General features: G+C 54.2%; 2 protein-coding genes across 9 annotated transcripts in view; both read right to left on the bottom strand.

Moving 5' to 3' along the window:
• SLC43A2 (solute carrier family 43 member 2) overlaps positions 1–7,090 on the bottom strand; it is a 41,524-nt gene extending 34,434 nt beyond the window's left edge. Inside the window, exons 1-2 of one of the 3 annotated variants that reach the window (XM_029211745.1) lie at positions 7,067–7,090; positions 5,949–6,178 (exon numbers count right to left, since the gene is read on the bottom strand). In XM_029211745.1, coding sequence (XP_029067578.1) covers positions 5,949–6,108 — 160 coding nt within the window. In that variant the 5' untranslated portion in view covers positions 6,109–6,178; positions 7,067–7,090. Of the gene's footprint in view, positions 1–625; positions 682–5,310; positions 5,882–5,948; positions 6,179–7,066 lie in introns of those variants that run through there. The other 2 variants (XM_029211746.1, XM_029211748.1) reach the window with 2 other exon arrangements.
• Positions 7,091–13,630: 6,540 nt separating this feature from the next.
• On the bottom strand, positions 13,631–23,573 carry SCARF1 (scavenger receptor class F member 1). 6 transcript variants are annotated; one of them, XM_029211101.1, is made up of 12 exons: positions 23,312–23,573; positions 22,983–23,044; positions 22,634–22,735; positions 21,062–21,587; positions 19,593–19,811; positions 19,051–19,179; positions 18,154–18,257; positions 17,541–17,661; positions 16,984–17,070; positions 16,143–16,267; positions 15,905–16,051; positions 13,634–15,234 (listed from the first exon to the last, which is right to left on the bottom strand). In XM_029211101.1, the coding sequence occupies exons 1-12, from the start codon at positions 23,527–23,529 to the stop codon at positions 14,375–14,377; spliced, it is 2,700 nt and encodes an 899-aa protein (XP_029066934.1). In that variant the 5' UTR covers positions 23,530–23,573; the 3' UTR covers positions 13,634–14,374. The 6 variants fall into 6 exon arrangements, with proteins under 6 accessions (XP_029066932.1, XP_029066933.1, XP_029066934.1 ...); XM_029211103.1 differs by having other exon boundaries at positions 22,313–22,735; positions 22,983–23,106; positions 23,312–23,432; XM_029211099.1 differs by having other exon boundaries at positions 13,631–15,234; positions 22,634–23,106.
• Between the last annotated feature and the right edge of the window lie 253 nt (positions 23,574–23,826).

The following is a 23,826-nucleotide window of genomic DNA, read 5'->3' as shown; positions in this document are numbered from 1 at the left end:
GAAATCCCAAGGCAACATACATATGCAAGGCAGACTCCCTGATTTGCTCTAAGTGAAGATGGGGACGAAAACATCTTGAATTGTTTAGAGATCTGGTCACCCTGTAACTAGATAGGGGGGCTCAGGAAGTTAGAGTGGAGGGAAGGGAATCTGTCTCTCCCATCTTTCATCCTAGAGCTGCTATAACAGAAGCAGGGACCTTACACTTTTGGCCACAAACCTTCTCTTAAATCCCTGCCAACGGGGCCACCTGGCCCTCTGCCCTCCTAGCTCCCGGCAGTGATGTCCAGCAACAAATGAGCTGGGGGTGGAGGCGCCCGGGTGGCCTCTCATCGGCCCAGGGAGCAGTGCGAGAGTGCCCCTCGCCCCAGAGGGAACTAAATCTTCTGTGAGCCTGAAGCTTTGTTGGCAGTAAACAGCCCACACGGAATTATCACAGATCCAGCAAATGCCCAAACACAGTCACACCCAGGCTGCTTCTGTCGCTCTGTTCCCACCTGGGCCACTGTGGGCCAGACAGACCCAAACAGATAAGCACACAGGAAGCGCCAAGCCCCTGGGGTGCCCCTCTGCTCCCAGCCTAGACCTCAGCCCTCACCCCGGTCCAGGCTGCTCTGTGCCTCACCTGCACCGGCTTACTACAGATGCGGCCAGAGCGGCCCGTTCCGGCCCAGCCCAGCCAGGGAAGGTGAACCAAGAAGACAGGCAAGGAACTGGCGTGTCCAGAGTGTGCAGAGAACAGGCGTAGGGCTGCTCAGGAGGAGGCCCGGGGCAGGGAAGAGAGAACAACGCCTGCCCTGTTCGGCCCCCCTCACAGAACTCACACACGAAATCCTTACAGAGAAAGCAAGGGAGAAAAGAGGGTGCTGTGGTCCCCCTGAGGCTCCCCTAACCTCTCTGGATCAAGGAGGGGGCTCCCCTGACCCCAGGGAAACAAACCAGAAGAGCTGACCGCACGATGCTCAAGGGAGCAAGGGGCACCGGGTTGGAGGCCTCTGCAAACCCGAGCTGCGCCCCCAACCCCCAGAGTGCAGGCCTCTGGACGCCCTGCTGTGGTCTCTGCCCCAGGATCTCCTGTCTCCCTCAAATCCTTAGTCTATCCGGCAACAGGAAGCAGCATCTCAGTCTGGCAGGGGGTATGTAGGTAAGAGGTCAGCCTCAGACACAGCAAACCGAGGCAGGACACAGTCAGAGGACCATGCCGGGTAGGCCAGGGCCCAGCCCCCACGTTGTGATCGCAGAGTGCTGCCGTGCGCTGGCCACTGTGCTCTGCGCTAGTGGTTCCTGTGTCACCGAGCGCCATCCCACCCTCACCCCATGTTCCACATCCAGATACCAGGAGTGTCAGAGCAGATAAGTCACTTCCCCGAGGTCTCATAGACAGTATATGGGGAAGCTGGACTTGAATCCAGGTGGTCGGACCTCAAAGCTCCTGCTTTTAACCTTCAGGCTGTGCTGATGCTGTACCACCTGGGTTAGAGGCATTTCAGAGAGAAGATGCTGAGGGAAGAAAGACGCACGAGGCTATCAGTGTCGGGGCAATGCCAGGTGGCCCTTAATGTCACCTAGTGAGAATGGGACTGCCCCCAAGATGCTCCCACGAGGTCCCTGAAAGCCAACCAAGCTGTACAGGACCTTAATGGGACACCAAGAAGCCAGGGAGGGCCAGCAGATGTGGAGGAGGGAAATTAGGTCATGGAAAGGAGGCAGGCAGGGTGGGTGGGGAGGGCCAAGGGCACCAGCTCCTTTGTGACACGTCCCGAGGCTGGAGGGCCCAACCTGGATCCCCAAGTACCGAGTTGAAAAAAAGAAATCCAAAATAAACTGGGGGGAGAGGGTGAAAACAGTCCTATTCGCAGCAAAAAAGTGAAAGGACTTCCCTGGTGGTCCAGTGGTTAATACTCCCCAAGCTTCCACTGCAGGAGGCATGGGTTCGATCCCCGGTCAGGGAACTAAGATCCCGCATATGCCACGCGGCGTGGCCACACACACACACACACACAATGTGAAACGATGGGTTTTCAAAAGCTACCACCAGTGGCCTTTGAGGGTGGGAGGAGACCATAAAAAGGGAGGGCCGTCAAGTGGCACGGACCATCTCCTGTCCACACCTGCAGCCTCGGTCCTGCCTGGTGGGGACCAGGCCTGGCCCTGCTCTCTCAGCGTCCTGGGGGCCAGCTTCCTGCTTTGTTTCAGTGAGGGCTGCCACCCCCCGGCCACCACAAGCAGAGTAACTGTGGTGGTCAAGAGCACAGAACTGGGGTCTGCCTTGGGGTCCATGGCTGGGCTGGACCGTGGCTTCCTCGGGCAGAGGCCACGTCTCCCACCTTCAGGACCCCCACCCCACCCAGCACCTGGCGTGTGGCAAGCCCTCAACAATTCATGAGAGGCTAACAGGTGAATCTGATCCTCTCTTCTGCCTCAGGGGCTTCTTCCTGCCTTGAGAATAAAATTCAGTCTCCCCAGGGGCCTGCAGGCCCTGGCCCCTTCCCAGATCTCCAGTAATCTCCTGCCCGCCTGTCATTTCTCTCCTCTCTTTCAAAACACAGCTTACCCCGGAGGCTCACTGCCCGCTCCTCTCCTGAGTCACCCCTGTGGCCCTCCACGCTTCTGCCTAAATATCACAGAGCCCCCCCCCCCCAAGTTGAACCAGATCCCCACGGTGGCTCTCACCCCGGCACCCTGCTCTCTGCTGGGGTCGGACCACCACTTGGAAGCATGTAGACCTATGTGTGATGACTCTTAGATGCTGGCAGACTACAGACGCCCTGAGGGCCCGGATTGCTCTGCACCCAGCAGAGCCCCTCAGAAAATGTTTACTGAACGTATAGGTCAGATGAAAGAGGAGATTAAACATCCACAGGTAGCACCAGGCCCCTGAGCTGACCCTGTCGAAGTGGGCCACCGGTTGACAGAGGAAATGAAGAAAGAGTTTGGGTGTGGGTGGTGACAGCGGCCATCCGGCGGCCAAAAGGACACAGTTCTGGAAACGCCAGGGCTGGGAACCCAGTCGGTCTCCTGTCCATTCCAGCGGGGAGTGGGAAGGCAAAGCCAAGTGCCAGGCCCAGGTCCCCAGCCCCAGTCATCCATCCTGACTGTCCGGGAGACAGGGATAAAGAGCTGAGGGGAAATGGAAAACCCAGCTCTTTCTTTCTGTCTCCCACCTCGACATGCTGGAACCGGACACCGTGTCTGTGGCCGGATTCTGGCTGGAGTCCCGAGAAAGAGTTCTGAGAACCTTTCAACAGGTTCAGGCAAATTTTCTTTCGAGAACAAACCAAAGCGTCAGTCCTAAAAGCAACAAAAAGCTGACAAATTTGCATTTCAGTCAGCTGTAGACTGATCAGCTTTTCACAAGCTGAAGTCAATAAAGGTAATAAATGGCCTAACCGCTTCTCTGCACTTCAGCCGTCCCCCAAGCATGAAAATATTAGGCCTAAGCAGAAATCTTGATCCTAAATCCTCCGGGCACACCCAGCCAGGCAAGACACAGGGACTCCTGGCCCCAAAAGGCAACAGGTTACTCCAACTCCAAGAAACAAGGAGCAAGGAGGCCAGAGAGATAAGCTGTGTGGAATCAGCAGGCCTGCCCGCCACAGATGCTGGGTCAGCGGGTTTGCCAGATAGTCAGAAAAACCAAAATCAGAGGCAGGAACAAAGGCACGGGATAAGAAGTTGATGTTCAACCCACAATCCTGACCCTTCACCTTCACTTTGGTTTACAGGAGGGACCAGGCAAGCCTCTCAAGGGCTTAAACACCAACTCAGCACTACGTCGGCACAATCTCCGGGACTCCTCCCACTTCAAAGAAGGAAGAAGCCAAGGCTGAGGCAGGAATGAAGTGACCAGCCCCAGCGCTGCCAAGACCATAAAATAAATCAGTGGACAATGTGGGGGAGAAAACACTAGAATCGGACCTTCTGATACCACAGTAGGTCCAAAAAAAAAAAAAAAAATTGACTACAATAGTCCTCCAGTCTGGATGAGATGCTAAAAGCTTCATCTGGGGGTGATGCTTCCTTCTGTTTTTTTAACACCTCTGTGCAGCCTGAAAGAATCCATCAGAGACAAGCAGGAAGGGTCATGAACTACAAGGAGAGGAGAGAGGGAGGGAGAGGAGGCGCCTAACACTCCAATCTGTTCCCTTCGAGAGTCATTAATCTCCTAACATCTCTCGAGCAAAGCAGAAAGCTTTTTTAAGGAACAAGGTCTGAGTGGCTCTCCCATCTCCCGAGATTTCTTGCTGATGTGGGGAAAGGTCTGCCAAGAACCCTAAGGTTATTAGGAAATATTTCTGAGTGGCTAAAGGCTAAAGGTTATAAATGATATACTCTCTGCCCTCAGGCAGGCTCAGCATCCCCTCCCTTTTTCCTGTCCTTAACCTCTCCCAGCTGAAGCTTCCCTAGTGACTTGGAATGCTCAGGAATCTCCTAGGAAGATCAGAGTAGGAGACCAGGAAGGGTTCTACACGGGCTGACAGGCAGCATGAGCTGGTCCAAAGCTTTCTCTTCCCTCAAAGTTAGAACTCTAGAGAAAAAAAAAGGCATGCTGGGCTTCCCTGGCAGCGCACTGGTTAAGAATCCACCTGCCAATGCAGGGGACACGGGTTCGAGCCCTGGTCCGGGAAGATCCCACATGCCGCGGAGCAACTAAGCCCTTGTGCCACAACTACTGAGCCTGTGCTCTAGAGCCTGTGAGCCACAACTACTGAGCCCGCATGCCACAACTACTGAAGCCCATGTGCCTAGAGCCCGTGCTCCACAACAAGAGAAGCCACCGCAATGAGAAGCCCGCACCACAAGGAAGAGTAGCCCCCGCGCGCCGCAACTAGAGAAAGCCGCACGCAGCAACGAAGACCCAATGCAGCCAAAAATAAATAAATTAATTTAAAAAAAATTTTTTAAAAAGGCATGCCAGTGGTGTGATTCAGGGAGTCGGACTTGGGCTATCTCCATCCAAAGGAACTTGGGCAGGGGCTGCTGACAAAAGTACTGGGGAGAGACATTACTGAGTTCAACCCTTAGGTAGTCACTGCTGGGGACAGAGAGCAGAGGAAAACATTTCCTATCAAGGTTGCCTAGGAAGGTGGGTAGCAGGGTAGTGGGTGAGAGGCACTTGGGTCCCACTGATTGGCTGAACCCCACTGACCTTCAGCATTCAGAATCCTTTCACAAGGTCATCAGGTGTGAACATAGGCGTGGGGGTTAGATTTCTTGTAGACAAGCATCCTCAGCCTTCATTCAGCAACACCAGTGTGTAGCAAAGGGAGAGGACAGACCTAGTGTCCTTTCCATAAATATCCTCCTTACCTCTCTCCTCCCCCCACCCCCATGGGGGTAGAAGGCCACTGAGATGTTCTCACAGCCTGTGGGAGGAAATGTCCTTTGGAAAATCATAAAGCAGCAAAAATAGACAAGAAATTGTATCCGAAAAGCCTTTTAGAGACTCCATGATGGCCTGACAGAAAAACATCTAGATTCTAGATGAACCTTCCACCGGCTGGAGGCCAAGCCACTTCCTCTCTCCTGCTGCACCCCAGCTACTGAGTCAGGAGTTCCTCTTTCTTACAGTCAGAGAGCAACATGTTTACTGCAAAGCAAGTGATGTGCCAGGCACTGGGAGGAAAGGAGTCCAGTCATGTTCCCAGGTGGTGGAAAGAACACCCTGGACTTAGGGATTCTGGATCTATTACAGTCTACAGCTGTGCGGCCTCAGACAAGTCAGAAGATCTGAGACTCAGTTTCTTCAGCCACAAAACAGGGACAGTGATGTGTACCCAGCACACACTGTGGGTGTGTGTGAGCTGGGTGAGGATCAAATGGGCCTTTTGCTAACTAGGAGGTGCTGCGCAGTGAGGCGGTCTTGCTGGCTGGGTCTACACCGCCATCCCCCCCTCTCCCAAAGCCCCCACTCCAGGAACCACCCCGAGTCCGAACACCCGGCTCACCTGGCTCAGTACACAGGTAGGAGTAAAAACCCTCCGACTTGAGCATGATGAGCAGCGAGCCCCAGCCCAGGAGGACTGCCGAGAAGAGGAGGTTTTCCAGCACGGCCGTGCAGGCCATCCACCAGCGGCGCCGATGGGCAGTGGCCAGGGTGGGCGCCATGGCGAGGCGAGGCGAGGCGAGGCGAGGCGCGGCGGCCCGGCTCCGGCTCGGGCTCCGGCTCTGCAGCCGCCTGCGCACAGACCTCGGCGTGAGCGCCCGGCACTATGCAGCCGGGTCGGCCAACCCGGGCCGCTGCCGCAGCGCGTGGAGCTTGTCACCCCTCTGCGGCCCGGGAGGCAAGTGCGCGCAGCAAGGAAGCCCCAGCCCTGCCCGTACTCTGGGCCACCCTCTGCGCCGCTGGCTTGGCCGCCTGCCCGCAGCTCCAGGAGAGCCGCCCCGGCCAGACAGGGAGACTTCTCCCTCGGCTCACTCGGAGGGAAACTGAGGCATGGAAACAAGAAGGGACTAACGTCTGCTCAGGGACGTGGACTTAGTCCTGGCTCCCAGAAGGATTGACACAGCCTGGGGGTTGGCAAGGGAGGCAGCCTGAGGTCCGGATACCTGGGCAGGTGCATACCTGAGGGCTGCCACTCCCTAGGGCCCTCACTGGCGCCCGCCCGCCGGCACTGGAGACCCTCTCCCAGACCGGGCTCCCTGAACCACAAGATCAGCGCACGGAGTTCCAGAACGGCCCGCCCACGGCCCGCTCATTGGCCTGACGGCACAGGAACTGCCGCGCCATTGGCGGCTGTCTAGGTCGCTAGGCGCTGCGGCCACGCGAGCCCCGCATGGGAGAGGAGAAGCCGGTTCAAACCGGCGGCGCGAGTCTCTCGCGCGACCCCCATCCGGGGCCGTTTCCTCGGCAATTAGCTCGTTTCCATGGAAGTGGACCCCCGTCCCTCCATCCCCCAGCTCCCTCCTCGATTCGTCAACTCTTTCCTGGAGGCTCCTCATCCATTCAGTCTCTCTCCTTTCTCCTTTCCTCTCTTCTTTACATCTTCAACCTACGCCCTTATTCGTGCGCCTTCTGCCCCCCAGCAGCCAAGCCCGGGGCCCAGGTCCCCCGGATCCAGCTCACCCGGTTCTTACTGGTGTGTATCGGGCCCGGCCGGCGCCTTTTCTGCCCCCCTTTTATTCCAGCCCTTTTATTCCGACCCCAAGAAGAAAACACTGCCACACGCTGATTGGCTGAGTGGGGGCTGGAAACAGGCTTTATCCAATCAGCAGCCACCTGCCCGCCCCGCTGCGAGCAGAAGCCGGTTCCGGCCGGACTAGGAGACAAACAAGGGAGCTGGGGGTGCACCGGGTCTTGCGTTGGGCGGTGTTTTTGGTCTGGTACTTTAAACTGGAGTCACAGCCGGGCCGGGAACCCCCAGAGGCATTGCCCCATCGCCTCTCCAGAGCCTCGCCCCGAAGCCCTGTCTCTGGATTGGGTCCCCTGCTCGGCGTTCCGGCTCCCTCGGACTTCCCCTAGTTGCACGCCGGTCCGCCTCGCTCACCTAGCCTAGCTCCCGCACTCCGCTCTCCTCCGGCCGGCTTCGTCTTCCCCAACTTCTCCTGTGCCTTGGGCACCACGCCCGATGCTCTGGCGCCGCATGAGTCGTCCCGCTCCCGCCACTTCCATTGCCTCCCCACGCAACGCTGCCATCCTGTCTGTCTTGGGCTTTGTGTCCTGAATCCTCGCTCTCCTGCCCCTAGTAACCCTCATCCAGGCGCTGTCTGCGCATTCTGGATCCCCTGACCTCTCTCTATCCAGGCATGGTGTGCCTCTTCCCTGCTCTCCTGATTCATCGACCCCATTTCTGGGTGCCATCTGCCCGGTGGTCCCTGGAAGGTGTACCTCGGGGATCCCCAGGTGGGAGTTTGGGGCTTGTCTGCCTCCTAGAACGTTGTTTCCTCGGGTGCCGCATCGAGACTCTGACCCCCCGACCCCACCCCGTTCCCTCTCTCCTTGGTCCCCTCGGGGACCTTCACCCAGACCGGTCATCTTGGTACTCCCTGCTGTAGTTGACCACCCCATTCCCACTGCCCGGCACCACCTCCACCCCCTTACTCCCCATTCCCTGACATCTCCTTCAGGTTAGGGCTCTCCCTGCAGGTTGACGCGGTGGGCAGTGCCAAACTGCAAAGCACAAGTCAGGTCTCCCGGAAAGTGCGCGTGGTCGGGAGGGCTCCAGGCTCCTGCTCTGATCAGCGACCTGGACATGCCCCGAGGAACTGCCAGGGCAGGGGGATGGAACCTAGGCCCTGGAGGTTCAGCTCCATTTGGAGGATCTCCCCCATCGAAGGCACTAGGCCAACAACTTCGGAAGGCCTTCGGCCTCCCGCAGATTCAGCTTGGTCTCTCTGGCATGCTCTGGGAGCTGGCCTTATCATCCCAGGGCTGTGGGAGACCCAGCAGCCTCCTGCTCCACGTCCCTGAGTCCGAGTGCGCCCCCTGCCGCCGTGAACCCACCGTTGGCAACCTTGCTCAGACCACGCCTGACATTGTGGGCTTGGGGGATCCTGGCTGGTTACCTATCCCGTTCATCTCACCCGCTCACAGGGTTGTAACTGTCTCTTGACTAACTTCAATCTTTCCCTCCCTCCCTCCTAGAGCCGCCTGCCTGAGGGCTGTCTCCAGGCAGTTGTTCCATACACATTTCTAAACTGTTTCAAACACATCTCTGAAATAGTTCACTTTCTCCACCCCCACCCCCCAAAACTGTTCCTCCCATCCTTTTTCAGATAACAGCATCACTACCTACTGAAGTCAGATACCGTGAACCACCTTTTCAACAAATATTTGTTGGGTACCTGCTGTTATTCTCCCTCTCCCTCCCACCCCCACCCCACCCAGACAATCCGTATCTCCTAAGTGCTTATCTAATTTGCCCATGTATGTCTATGACTGCAACTGCTGTACATCCAGGTTCCAATCTCAGCCACAAAAATCCATCTCTCCACCGCACTCCATCCCAGTGAGCTATGTAAATCTGACCTCTGCTAAAATGCCTCGGAAACTCTTTACCATTTGTCCTGCAGGATAAAGTTCAAGTTCTCCAACCTGACCTACACAGGCTCCTCCCCCACCCTGGCTGACTTAAGATGTTCCAGTCACATGGAATTGCTTGTAGTTCTGCAGGTGCTGTTCTTTCACCTCTGACCCTCAAACGTAGTCCCTTCTGGAACAGCACCTCCTCCAGGAAGTCTTCCCTAACTACTACTCACGATATTCTCCATTATCTTTGTCCACTGATTGCTTTGTTTTACAATCTGTTCATCTGTTTGTCTCTCCCTTTTCCCATTGACTATGAACTCTTTGGAGGCACGAACTGTGTCTTATTCAGCTTTGTATTGTATTATATTGTATTCTGTATTAACCAGCCCTTAATACAGAAGAAAGCACAAAGCAGATGCACAATATAAGTTTGTTGAATGAAAACATGAATAAATGAAGAGGAGAAAGGTGTCAGCTTCTAGGGACAAAGGATTCAAAACTGGGAGAATGATGTAATGCCAATAATAATGAACCTTTATTGAGAGTCAAATATTTACTAGGTGCTTTACATACTTTGTCATTTAATCCCTACTATAACCTGGGATATAGCCATATCCGCATTTTTCAGATGAAAAAACAAGTTTTAAGTAACATTTCCAAAGTCACAAAACAAGTATGTCAGAACTGAGATTTGAATCCAAGTCTAATTTGAATGAAATTCTGGGTTTTTGTTTGTTTGTTTGTTCTGGCCGAGCCTTGTGGCTTGTGGGATCTTAGTTCCCCAACCAGGGATTGAACCCGGGTCAGGACAGTGAAAGTGCAAAGTCCTAACTACTGGACCACCAGGGAATTCTCTGGGTTTGGGGTTTTTTTCAGTCTTTTTGTCAGCAGTGTTAAAGGCAACACACCAGCACTGCTGGCAAATCATAAAGAAATAAATTATTATGTATAAAATAAGCTACAAGGATATGTTGCTCAACACAGGGAATGTAGCCAATATTTTATAATAACTATAAATGGAGCATAACCTTTAAGAATTGTGAATCACTATATTGTACATCAACTATACTTCAATTAAAAATTCATAAAGAAATAACCATTAAAGTACTAAAAGAAAATGTAGAAGATTATTTCACTGATTTTAAGGTAGAGAAAGCCTTTCCATCTTTCCATTATGCGTGACATTAAACCCAGAAGTCAAAAACAAAAAGACTTGTCTAAATTTAAACTTTTAATTTCTATGGAGAAAAAGAAGAAAGAAACTATAAACAGCATTAAAGACCAATTACAAACTGGGCGAAGAATTAATATCCTTGAGCAGAAATAGAAACGCAGATGTAGAGAACAAACGTATAGACACCAAGTGGGGAAGTGGAGGTGGGATGAATTGGGAGACTGGGATTGACATATATACACTAATATATATAAAATAGATAACTAATGAGAAACTGCCTGCTGTATAGCACACAGGGAACTCCACTTCGCTGTACAGTAGAAACTAACACAACATTGTAAAACAACTGTATCCCAATAAAAAAAATTAAATAAAAATAAAAAAGAATATCCTTGATATAAAGGCACTTATAAATCAATGAGAAAAAAATGAACACCTCAATTGAAAATCGGGGAAAGGGCTTCCCTGGTGGTGCAGTGGTTAAGAATCTACCTGCAATGCAGGGGACACGGGTTCAAGCCCTGGTCCAGGAAGATCCCACATGCCGTGGAGCAACTAAGCCCGTGCACCACAACTACTGAGCCTGCACTCTAGAACCCGCGAGTCACAACTACTGAGCCTGCATGCCACAACTACTGAAGCCTGCACGCCTAGAGCCCGTGCTCTGCAACGAGAAGCCACTGCAATGAGAAGCCCGTGCACCGCAACGAAGAGTAGCCCCCGCTTGCCGCAACTAGAGAAAGCCCGTGCACAGCAACAAAGACCCAATGCAGCCAAAAATAAATTAATTAATTAATTCAGAAAAAAAAAGAAAAATAAAATTGGGGAAAGAATATAACCAAATCATCTATAGGAAAAATACAAATAACTTTAAAGATATGAAAAGAAGCTTAGTCTTAGAATAATCATAGAATTCACATTTTAATGATTATTTTTTGCACTTTTTTTAGTGATTCAATTTTATATATATATATATATATTCTTTTTTTTGGCTGTGCAGCACGGCATGTGGGTTCTTAGTTCCCTGACTAGGGATCGAACCCCTTGTCCCCGGCAGTAGAAGCATGGAGCCCTAACCAGTGGACCGCCAGAAAATTCCCAATATATATATGTATTCTTTTTCAGATTCTTTTTCACTACAGTGTATTACAAGATATTGAATATAGTTCCCTGTGTTATTCAGTAGGACCTTGTTGTTTATCTATTTTATATATAGTAGTGTATATATATTAATCCCATACTCCTAATTTATCCCTCCCTCCCTCCCCTTTGGTAACCTTAATCTTGTCTTTATGTCTGTGAGTCTATTTCTCTTTTGTAGATAAGTTCATTTGTATTTTTTTTTAGATTCCACATGTAAGTGATCTCATTTGATATTTTTCTTTGTCTGACTTACTTCAATTACTATGATAATCTCTAGGTCCATCCATTTTGCTGCAAATGGCAATACTTCATTCTTTCTTATGGCTGAGTAATATTCCATTGTATATAGACCACGTCTTCTTTTTTTAAAATTTATTTATTTATTTATGGCTGGGTTGGGTCTTCCTTGCTGTGTGCAGGCTTTCTCTAGGTGCTGTGAGAGGGGGCAACTCTTCGTTGCAGTGCGTGGGCTTCTCATTGCGGTGGCTTCTCTTTTTGTAGAGCACAGGCTCTAGGCGCACGGGCTTCAGTAGTTGTGGCACGTGGGCTCAGTAATTGTGGCTCACGGGCTCTAGAGTGCTGGCTCAGTAACTGTGGCTCATGGGCTTAGGTGCTCCATGGCATTTGGGATCTTCCCGGACCAGGGCTCGAACCTGAAGTCCTAGGCCACACCTTCTTTATCCATTCATCTATTGATGGATACTGATGTTGCTTCCATGTCCTGGCTATTGTAAATAGTGCTGCTGTGAACACTGGGTGCACGAATCATACCATTTCTGATAGTTAAAAAACACAAACAGGCATTCCCTGGTGGCGCAGTGGTTGAGAATCTGCCTGCCAATGCAGGGGACGCACATTCGATCCCCGGGCTGGGAAGATCCCACATGTCGCGGAGCAACTAAGCCCATGTGCCACAACTACTGAGCCCACATGCTGCAACTACTGAAGCCCACGTGCCTAGAGCCCGTGCTCCACAACAAGAGAAGCCACCACAATGAGAAACCTGCACACCACAAGGAAGAGTAGCTCCAGTTCACCGCAACTAGAGAAAGCCCACACACAGCAATGAAGACCCAACGCAGCCAAAAATAATAAAAAAAAGAAAAAAGAAAAAAATTAACATTATATATATAAAAAAAAGAAGATACTTAACAACAACAGAAACCCCACAAACAAAAAACTTTTATCTGGGGAATTCCCTGGCTGTCCAGTGGTTAGGACTCTGCGCTCTCACTGCTGAGGGCCCAGGTTCAACCCCTGGTCGGGGAACTAAGATCCCATAAGCTGCTTGGCACGGCCAAAAAACAAAACCCAAAACTTTTATCTGTACAAAGAGTTTAACTTTTTAATAATTAAAAATGTTATTACTTTAGTTATTTTTTGTGTGTGCTAAAATAATGAGATATCACTTTTAACCTATCAGATTGGGTGTGGGGAATAGATGCCAACATAATTTATGAGAACACAAAGCCATTCAACTTTTTTTGGAGGGCCAATTGGAGTAAATACTCAAATGTTTAATTTTCTTACCCCATAACCCAGCAATTCCACCTCCAGGAAGCTCTTCTACAGAAAACCTAGCACTGATGCAAAAGGAAATGTAGACCGAGTTGTCCACTGCATCATTTATTGTATCAAAACAATTAGAAACAACCCACATCCCCATAGGCAGGGGATGGTTTAAATAACCTGTGTTATTTCCACATGATGGAATCCCATGCAGCCATTTTTTATAAAAAGAGGTAGCTTTATATTTACTGACATCAAAAGATAGCCAGGTTATATTGTTAAGTAAAAAAGCAAATTGCAGAACAGTATGTTGTTTTATTTTCATGCGCACAGAAAAACATTTGAAAGGAAGCCTCTAACCTGTTCATGAGATTCTCTGCACACTGGGACGGAGGGACTTGCTCTTTATTTCCTGACTGGCTAATTCAAGTATGTGAGGAAACTATTCACAACTAGACCAACAGGCACTCCGTGAAAATTAAGTCTGGCCCCTCCCTCATCCCCCAGAATCCTCTGGGGAGAAGAGAAATCTCATTTTTACTCTAGACATGTCTATAATGTTAGTACTTTTTATTTTTAACGAAGAATATTGCCTATTATAATTTTAAATATTCAACCCAGTGAGAAAAGTAAAAAGAACGTTCACTGTAGAAAATTTGCAAATTATGCAAAAATTTAAGAAGAAAATAAATATCTACCACAATCTCATCTCCCAGAGAAAAATGCCATTTGGTGCCTTTCCCTCAAATCTTTTTTTTTTTAATTTTTTTTTGCGGTACGCAGGCCTCTCACTGCTGTGGCCTCTCCCGTTGCGGAGCACAGGCTCCGGACGCGCAGGCTCAGCGGCCATGGCTCACGGGCCCAGTCGCTCCGCGGCATGTGGCATCTTCCCGGACCGGGGCACGAACCCGTGTCCCCTGCATCTGCAGGCGGACTCTCAACCACTGCGCCACCAGGGAAGCCCCTTCAAATCTTTTTTATGCACATACATCTTTTTTAAAAAAGTCTGTAAAAGAGTCACAAAATAAACACAAAATGGAAGAATTCTAAACGTATTCTGAGACCAAAAGGAATGAAATTTGTAAAAAGAAAACTTACTTTTTACACGTAGCAGGATAGTGTGAACATGCTCCCATATTAAATATTCTTACACAACCTGATTTATTATGGTTGTTTAGGAACCTTTCATAAGGAATAGCTCTTTAATTAATCTTTCAGCATCAAACATTTAGGTTGTTTCCCATTTCAGAAAAATGTTTTGCAAATGAAGGAAAGAATAGCCTTTGGGGGCAAACAGAGTACAGGGCAACAGAGAAAAAGTCCCTGCAGCCATCTCTTTCCCCTTCCTGACCCCATCCTGTGGGGTCTCTGCCCAGGCCTTCCAGACCCACTCCCAGAGCATGGCCAGGGCCAGAGCCAACCGGCCTCCAGCTCTGACATGTCCCGGTGGAAGTGCAGGGGCTCCAGCGTGTCTTTCCTGGCCCTGGGATCTTTTCCCAGCACAAAACACCATCTAATTCGGGGCAGTTCGGATGCCTAAGCACCATCCACAGTCTTCCCACTCACGAAATTCAAGGTCCTCAGGGCTCTGGTGGCCCAGAGGTGAGTACGACATTCTCATACTGGGGCTCCTCCTGCCCTTCCTCGTCAGCCAGCTTCTGGGGATCCTGTTCTAGGGGACCACCCTCAGGGACCAACTCCTGGCCCCTCCCTGAGCTCTTGATGCCATCCCCTAGCCCCCTGGCCACTTCCTCTGGCCCAGTCCCTGCAGACTCCAAGGCCCCAGTCAGCTCCTCACTTGGGGCTGAGCTGGAGCTCTGATGGGCAGAGCCAGAGGCCAGCCCTGGGCTGCCCTTGTTCCGACTCAGGGCCCGGCGTGGAGGCTTGGGGATGGCACTCTTGACCTTAGGCTCTGCCTGGCCTTTCTGGAAGCTACCAAAACGGCGGAGGACAGACCGGACGGGACCCTCAGATCCCCGGGGTGTCCCTGCCAGCATGTAGATTGTGGTCACAGAGCCCGCACTCTCCTGGACACTGCCCTCAATGGCTTCCACGCGTTCAGCCACCGTCCGGCCACTAAGCGGGAGCCGGCGGCGGCCAGTGGCTGAATCCCTGGGGCTGGCGGCACCAGAAGGGGCCCCGTTCATTTCTGCTTGCTCTGGGCCTGTGGACTCTTCGGCCTCCTGGCTTTCCGGACCTGGCTGGCCCCCCCGGGAGAGCCTCTTGGGCTTATGGAGAGGGCTGGAGAGCTCCCCGGAGCCTCGGCAACTCTGTGGTGCAAACTTGGTGCCTTCAGCAAAGGAGACTGATGGCCGCTTGGCCCGAGCTAGGCTGGAAGTGCGCGGGATGGCAAACGGCGTGGAGGCATCCTCAGGGGGAGGGAAGGGACCTCCGGTCAGGCTGGCCTCTGGTGACTCTGCTTGGGCCACAGGGACCATCCCTGGCAAAGGAGACAGAAGAGCTTGGCCAAACCTGGGCTGGCTACCCCAATCCATCCTGCTTACCCAGCTCAGCATCTTCCAGGAGGCCCCTCAGATGGGGCAAGGGAGAGGGTGAGGATGCAGAGAGGCAGGGGAAGGGCCTATTCAGGCAGATGCTACTGCTTCTATCCTCTTTTCTCACCACCCACCCTACTTTGCACTAATGTCACACTCTAACCATGCTAAAACTCCTTCAGCGCCACATGGCCATGTCCCTCTTACCTCTGGGCCTTTGGGTATACTGTTCGCTCTTCCTGAAACATCATTCCCAACTCTCCCTAACTTTCCCAGGGCTAATTCCTACTGACTCTGCCAGCCTCAACTCCAATACCACTAACACCGAGACATCTTCCCTGACTCCAGTCATCCCTGACGTGGCTGGATTCCGAGCCCTGACCTGCATGTCCCCCATGAAAGCATGTATCACTCTGTCCCACATGTGTCTGATTACTGCCCACCAGACTACAGGCTTGGGGAGGACAGGAATCTATCTTGTTCTTTACTGCATCCCACTGCCAGGAACTGTGAAGGGCATGGAATGGGAGCTTGATACACGTTTGCTGAAGGAATAAAGGAGAGGCTGTGATGAGCAGGGCTGCTCAGGGGCTGAGTGGGCTGTTTGGGGGCTACCTTCTTGGGGTGGCACGCAGTAGGCAGGATCCTCGTCCTCTTCTCCAGACTCGGGATCAGTAGAGAAGGAGTCGTCTGAGGCCCAGCCAGCCGAGGGCGGTTCGATGAAGCTATGGTTGAAGGGGATCTCCGGATCATGGTGCGAGACTGAAGCGGCAGGGGGAGGCTCTAGGTCAGGCGCAGAGCCCCAGGGGAAGCCCTGTCCCCTTGCAGCCCCTGACCCTCAGCACCCACTTACCTGTCACCCAGGGAAGCTTGTGGCTGCTGAGGGAACCGCAGGGCAGTGCAGAGCCCAGGCTGGAGGTCAGTGCCCCCCAGACCTGCAGCTTCATCCTGGACATAGCGGTTCCATCTCTCACTGGCCTGAGGGCACGGGAGAGTCGTCAGTGAGGGAGACCCCGGTTGGGGCGGGCCGGGGGCAGCAGAAAAGGGCCAGGACCATTCTGGTCCCGGGATTCGTGTGACAGAGTGACTGTGTCTACTTCAGTGACTCTCTATGACTACAGAGTAAAGTCCAAACTACTGACCCTGAGATCTGGGCCTGTCGCAGAGGGCAGCGTGGCTCCAGAGTCACGAGGCAGCAACTGTGGCTCAGACTTTGCCTCTCTGGGCCTCAGCTTCCTCATCCGTAAAATGGGGACAACTGCTATCTATCAGAACTTCTTTCAGGACCCAGCACAGCACCAGCTACCTGGTGGGGCTGCCCCAAAATGCAGCAGTGTGTTATTATCATCCCAGCTGAGCCCAGCTCACCTATCTTTCTGGAAGTGACACCACCTCCAGGAAGCCCACTCTTGTCCCCGCCCCGAAGCTGGAAGTGACAGCTTCAATCATTACCATTCCTCAGACAGTCTGTGCACATGTCCTGGTCTTCCTGTGAGGGGCTTCTCCCCACCTCCAGGCTCTATGCCCGGGGTCGCGGGGAGGCTACTGGGTCTGCTGGTCTGAGGATGCCCCACAGCACAGAGGGGGACACGATCAAGGGGTAGTGCGTGAACTAATACGAGCACACAGGACAAAACCAAGAGTCCAGAGAACCGGCCACGGGCTCTGCCCGTGCCAGTGACTAGCTGGGTCACCTTGTCCTCCTGGGAATTGAGAATGCTAATCCTCCTGCCCCACGTGCCCCGCTCCAAACCTCCATGCTGCTGTGAGCCTCCAAGGTGCTGAGAAGTACGAAGAGATTTTGTAAAGGAACAAAGCTCTGTGCAAGGAATATTCCCCGCTTCCCCACAGCAGCCCGCAAGCTCAAATCCCTCCTCGCCTCTCCTTTTCTCGAAAAGCCACATTCTCTGCTAAACCACTGCTCGGGCTTTTATGGCACTCTCCCTTCTGAGGCCTGGTCTCTTCCCCTCCCTGCCCAGAGCTGTCCCGTTGCTTCTGCCTTCTGCCATCCTGGTGCCCGGGGACCCCGGCTCACGCGTGACTCAGAACCTCCCCCACTGAAGGCTTCTGAGGAGGGCAGATGGCTGACCTGGTGTCTCCAGGCCACAGCCACTGCCAGCTACCTCGTTACCTCTGACCTACGTGTGTGACAAGGCCAGCCCATCCCCACCCCTGAAAGGAAACCAGATGCCACCTTGCTTCCACCCATGGCCTGAGCTGTGGAATCGGGAAGGAAGGGGCCAGGGTTCACCTGTCCTTGGGATCCAACCGGGCAGCCCAGCAGCAGCAAGCACAGCAGGCGATGGCCAGGAGGAGAAGCAGCAGAGGCACAAGAATGCCCGCAAGGAGGGCGGCATCCTGACCATTAGATCCTAGGGAGAGCCAGGGACGGGCGACTCTTCAGGGCCATGTTGTCTCCCATACATCACGTCTCATCTCTGGCTCTGAACTGCCTACTCTGGGGAGATCCTGGGAACCTTCCACCTGTGGGCCCCTCCCGCTCTTCTAAGAGATGTAGACTCTGCTCAGCCTGGAGGCCCCCTCCTCCAGGCAGCCTCCCCACTGGTCCTCTCCCGATGGTCCACGGCCTCTTCTGCAAACTCTTGCCCTCAGTTCTCGGGCCCGATGAGACATCCCGGTGTCCGGCCCTGTCCGCTCATTTCCTGGGTGCTAGCCTGGTTTCCCAGGGGACAGAGGCTCTGTCACATCTTCAGGGGGTCCCAAAGCACCCATACAGATTTCAAGTAAAGAGAACATCTCTGAAGAGGGCCCAGCCTCTCTGGCAAGTAATGAGGCCCCGGAGCCCACGTAAAGGGCCACTCTTTCCCCGGTTACTTCTCCCTGTGCCCTTCTTTCCACCTTACCCAGCTGGCAGGCCCCAGAGATAGGGTGGCAGCTTCCCTCTGGACATTCGCAGGGAACAGAGCAGTTGTTTCCGTGGAAGCCAGATGGGCACGAAGTGTTGCAGCTTTGGGGTGACAGGAGAGACAGGCTGAAGGCTGGGTGAGAAGGCGTGGAGGTGGGCAGGGCACAGGGGAGGGTAAATTTCTGGGCACTGCTTCCCACCCCCTGCCATACAGACTTCCCCGGATGATGTCCACGCAGATTCCTCTGACCTCTCAGCCACATTCTAAGCACCCCTAGCAGTGTTTGGAAGAATCCCTTAGCCCCCAAGCCCATCTTCCAGAGAGACCACCCACAAACTGCCCCCTGGCTCCCAGGCCCCCCAGGGTGTAAGCCTCAGTCAGGGCCCACCTCTCATGACCCTCATCCCTTGCCCACCTGGCGCTAATGTGAAATAAGCAAGATGCCAATGGAATCCAGAGACACTTCCTCAGGGTTTGGAGGTCTGAGCCATCCCCAGCCCTGCCCCTAACTCTCTGGGCCTCGGTTCTCTCCTCTCTAAAATGAGGTCTCTTCCAGTTGATGCTACATTCTATCCTATAGGTGGGAAAAACCTGACATTGGAGATAGTAACACTGATTATGTTTTTGCCACCTGAAGACCTTAGGGAAACAACAGTGGGGTTTGGCGCCCTCCTCCTAAGTAACTTCTAGTTCAGGAGCCAGGCCTTTTAGATTAAGCATCACTCTGACCCTCCTTTGGAAGATGCAGACCCCACAAGAGGAATAACTTCTTAGTTATGAGGATGCTGGGTGGGAATCTGGGAGATGGAGAAGCCCAGGAAGGGAAGTTTGGGAAGCAGATTGCACAGAGGCCCGACCTAGGCCCCTGCCTCCTTCCAGGGCCCCAGTCCTCACCTGGGCCCCCAGTAGCCGGCGTTGCAGACACACTCCCCAGTCACAGCATCACAGGCCCCCCAGACACAGGTGGGGCAGGTAGAGCCACAACCCTCCCCAAAGGTGCCAGTCGGGCAGGGGTCTTCACACCTGAGGTGAGGCAAGACTCAGAATGGGGAGCAGGGCAGGCCTGGACCCCACAGAGGGGCCTCACCCATCTGCCCACACTTGTAGATTCAGAGACCCAGTTGTCTACTTTTCAGCAGTGAAGCTCAGGTGCAAACAGGGCCTTGAATTTGAGGCCAGACCCAGTAGGTGACAGACTACAGATCCCTGGACGAGAAGAGGGCGGGAAGCCTGAGTGGTGAGGGAGCTGGAGGAAAACTGTGCCCAGGGCCCCATTAGCACCCATCTCTCGCACCTCAGTCTTCCCCAGGAGGCGGGCCCCCAGGGCTGTGTGAATGTATGCGTTGCGGGAGGAGGCCGCTCTCCCTGAGGGAGCCGCTGTGGTGAGGATCTAGAAGGAAGGTATACCCTCACCCTGAGCAGGCTGGCCCCCTCACCTGGGCCCCAGCCAGCCAGGGTCACAATGTCGACAGTGCCCGGTGTCTGGCTGGCAGGCCTCCCCAAGCCGGCAGTGGGGGCACTGCTGCCTGCAGCTCTCGCCAAAGGTGCCAGGAGGGCAGGGCTCGTGGCACTGAGTCCCATTCCAGCCCGGCTCGCAGGACTCGCAGCTACCTGTGTCTGCAGAACATGGCTCATTCTGCTTGCAGTGGCCACAGCTGGGAAGAGAAAGAGTACATGCAACACTAGGAGAGCCTCCCGGTGCCAGCTGGGCCACTCAGGCAGGTTCGAGCCTCAGCTGCCCCGTGTTGTACAACAAAGAGGCTGGGCAGACTACCTCTGTGGGCTCTAGTAGGATTCCAGCCTTTTCCTAACCCCTGGTTCTGAGCCCCATCCTTCCCTGAGTCCCAGAGTCACCAGGAGCTCCCAGCCCAGCCAGGGAAGCCAAGTTACGACCTCAGTCTCTGCTTCCCTTCTGCCCAGGGTTCCCCTCCTCCCCTTTTCCCCTTCCCCCATTCCACCCATGCCATCTCGGAGGTCTGGCGTGAGCAGTTTTCAGTAGTGTATCCTCTATGCCATTTTATGCATTATGAAAACGCATAAAATGTCTGTTTTCACCACTAGAATTTTATCTTACATTTTTTCCAGTTTTATTGAGTTATAATTGACATCCAGCACTGTATAAGTTTCAAGTGTGCAGCATAATGACCTTCTCACATACATACTGTGACACGATTACCAATAAAAGTTTAGTTAACATCCGTCATCTCATATGGACACCAAAAAGCGGAAAAAAAAGGTTTTTTCCTGGTGATGAGAACACGTAAGATCTACTCTTTTAGCAACTTTTCCAATAAGGTTTATCTTATCTTAATATCTCATTGATCCTTACTTGAAGTTTTCCCCTCCAGAGACTTAATTATCTGGGATCACGTGCTTCGATCAGACTCATTAGTAGGGCGAGGAAGGGAGTTCATAAAATCAATTTAGCAGATCCTGACCAGTATTAAAAGAAAGAGAGAGAGAGGGAGAATAGAAAACATTTCGGTGTACATATGTGTGTTGTCTGGTTAAGTTTTTACTTCAGTTAATATATATCGCATCATATATTATATATGAATGGGAGGTAAAACATTTCTTACTGTGGGTGGAACTGGTCAAAGTTTGAAAGCCATTGAGTTTCAGAGGGACCTTGCAATCCGTTTGCCACAATGTTGATTCTTTATCTGTTTCTACGGCTTGCTAGTAGTAGTATTTTGTTTAACAGTAAGCGGATGAAAGTGGTGGGCGAGGCTGGGCTTTAGGGCGTCGAGGGACTCTTTTTCTCCTTTCACCCCATCCTTGTCTGTTTCTGCGCAACATTCTCCCTGCGCCCCCGGCTCATCCCCTTTCCCTCCCGTTCTCTCCTCTTCCTTCTCACGCCCTCCTCCCTCCCTTCTCTCCCGCATACCCCGTTGCCCCGGCTCACCTATCGCGGCACTGAAGCCCGTAGCGGCCTGCGGGGCAGGGCAGCTCGCAGCGCGCGCCGCGGAAGCCGGGCGGGCATGTGCACAGGCCGGAGGCGGCGCTGCAGCGGCCGCGCACGCACTCGCAAGGCTGCCGGCACTCGGAGCCCCACCAGCCGGGCCGGCAGGCGCAGCGGCCCGACTCCTGCGCGCACGGCGAGCCGTGGCAGGCGCAGCGGAAGCTGCAGCGGCGGCCCCACCAGCCCGGCTCGCACAGGCAGGAGCCGGTGGCCTGATCGCAGCGCGCCGCCGCCGGGTTGCACTGGCACGGGCGGCGGCACGTGGGCGACCACCAGCCGGGCTCGCAGCGGCACGCGCCGGTCTCGGGGTTGCAACGCCCGTGGGGGCCGCAGGCGCACGGGAACTCGCAGCGGTCGCCCCAGCGGTCGGATTGGCAGTGGCACACGCCCGTGGCCGGCTCGCACTGGCCGTGCGGGTGGCAGGCGCAGCTCTCCCGGCAGTCGGGGCCCCAGTACTGGCCCGGGCAGCCTGCGGGGTGGGGGGAAGGGAAGGGGGTCAACGGGCTCAGGGTCAGGCACCACGGATCCTCGCCCTGCGCCCCCTTCCACAAGGAAGAGGTGGGGAGCCGGGCCCGCCCTCTAAGAGCCGGGGACAGCCTGTCCTCCTGGGGCACAGCTTACTTCCTGCCCCAGACTCTGAACTACACAAATCCTTACCACTGGCCCAGCCTCCCACTTCCACATTCCAGAACACACTTAAAGATCACGAGTGTATGGGCTTCCCTGGTGGCGCAGTGGTTGAAAGTCCGCCTGCCGATGCAGGGGAGACGGGTTCTTGCCCCGGTCCGGAAAGACCCCACATGCCGCGGAGCGGCTAGGCCCGTGAGCAGTGGCCGCTGAGCCTGCGCGTCCGGAGCCTGTGCTCCGCAACGGGAGAGGCCACAGCAGTGAGGGGCCCGCGTACAGCAAAAAAATAATAATAAAAAAAAAAGATCACGAGTGGCAAAGGGCCTTGCCCAGAGTCACACAGAAGTGGGTGTGCCTTCATTTATGCCCCTCCTCCCTTTCATTGGGTTCCCCCATTGTGTCTTCCCCCGCCTGGATGCTGCCCATCCGGGTCGAAGAAGAAGCCACATTCCCCCCAGTGTCTCCTCTCAACCCTGACTCCTAGCCAGGCTGCCCTCTGGCTAAACTGCCCACCAACCCCTCTCCCATGCCCCACTTTCTGCCAGAGAGGAAGGACATTCCAGTCACCCTCCACACGCGCATACGGGGAGACCAAGAATGCATCCATTCTGCAGTTAACGGGGATCCACAGCATCTTTCCGGAAGTTGAAAGGGAAGATGAATGGCCCAGAACTGAACCTGTGGGAGGGCTCTGTGGGTGGGATAAAAACCAGATGACTCAGGACATCCCCTTAGAGTGCGTCACTTCCTGTCTCGACCTCAGTCTCCTCAGCGAAGCTTGGAGGGATTCTGGCCCTGCTGTTCTAAGATTACATTCCTACAAGCTTTGCCTCCCCTCTCCCCCAGTCCTGCCCGGCAACCTCATCCTTCAGGAGACTCAGGACTCACGCGAGTTGCACCGGGCCCCGAAGAATCCAGGTTTGCATCGACAGAGGCCTGGTTTCACACATACCTCGTCTTCCCGGCAGACGTCCAGCCCCTCGCAGATGGCTGAAAAACACCCCACCCAGGTTGGAAGGACTGGGGTGCGGCCAGGGGACACTCTGCTCCTTTCACTGACTCCCGGTGGCCTGTCCCCCTCAAGAGCTGTTTCCCCAGGGCTGGGGGGTTGGGTCACGGCATGGACCCTAGCTCTAGGGCTCAGGAGGGCAAACAGACCCCAGGAGGGTAGGAAGGAAGGGTCACTGGGCTCTGTCCTCCCTTCTCCTCCGGTGGGGGGTGCATCCTGGCTACTCACGGGTGGTGCATTCTCGATCATTCTGCCTCCAGCCTGGGCAGCAATGGAGCTCAGCAGAGGGGCTGTGGGGCAGAGAGGGGTCAGCCGGGGGGCAGCCTGGCTCCGCAGGTGGATCACTGTCTCCCTGAGACATGGGATGCTGCCTCAGCCCCATCGGGCAGGCCTGGCCAAGGGTCACAGCCCCCGTGTCCCCGACCCCTTCCCGCTCTGTCCCTGGCCATCCCACCATCTGCCCCCACTACCCACTAGGCTGTCCCCGAGCCCCTCTCGCTTTAGCCCCTCTTTCCTCATGTCCTCCTCCCCCCCCATCAAACCCCCAGAAGACCCACCTGCTGGCCATGCAGACGTGCCGCCCATTGGGGTCCAGCTCAGACCCCTGGGTCCCCCGAGTCCAGAGCAGCAGCAGAAGGAACAGGAGCCCCAGCCCCATGGCGGCCAGTGCAGTGGGAGGGCTTGGGTTAGTCTGGCCCCCACAGCTCCCAACCCCCTCCCTGCTTCCTCCCAAGGCTTTTCCTGAGGAAACCAGGCCGGAGGGGCGGGCTGCCATGAGGCACCTCCCTGAGAAGTTGGGCAGGCGCAGAGAGGACCAGACACCAGCGTACAGAAAGGAAAAGGAAGGCCAATGGCGAGGGCTGAGCAGGGGCTTCAGGGTCTGGTCTCAGTCTGGTCGGGGGGCAGGAAGATGAGGCTGTAAGTTACGGGGACTGGGATAGGCGAGGGGGTGAGCCATGGATATCCACTAGGTCACACTCCCCAGTGGAGGTCCACGCTGGGAGAAGCCTCCCCAGCCAGTGACAACCAAGGGGAACTTCCTGGCAGAGCTGGGCAGGGGCAGACCACTGAC

Source organism: Monodon monoceros, unplaced genomic scaffold (genome assembly GCF_005190385.1).
Source record: "Monodon monoceros isolate NGI ecotype Baffin Bay Population unplaced genomic scaffold, NGI_Narwhal_1 Super_Scaffold_9, whole genome shotgun sequence".
Taxonomy (NCBI): Eukaryota; Metazoa; Chordata; class Mammalia; order Artiodactyla; family Monodontidae; genus Monodon; species Monodon monoceros.
The sequence above is the reverse complement of the archived record's forward strand: the minus strand, read 5'-3'. Positions and strand labels throughout refer to the sequence as shown.

Bases quoted from the DNA above. Each gene is read 5' to 3' on its own strand.
- SCARF1 (XM_029211099.1), bottom strand. From the start codon at position 23,529: ATGGCAGCCCGCCCCTCCGGCCTGGTTTCCTCAGGAAAAGCCTTGGGA. The intron at 21,588-22,633 runs GTGAGTCCTGAG...CCCACCCCGCAG, and splicing joins CGGGGCCCGGTGCAACTCGC to GCTGCCCGGGCCAGTACTGG. The intron at 18,258-19,050 runs GTGAGGACTGGG...GTCACCCCAAAG, and splicing joins GCCGGCTACTGGGGGCCCAG to CTGCAACACTTCGTGCCCAT.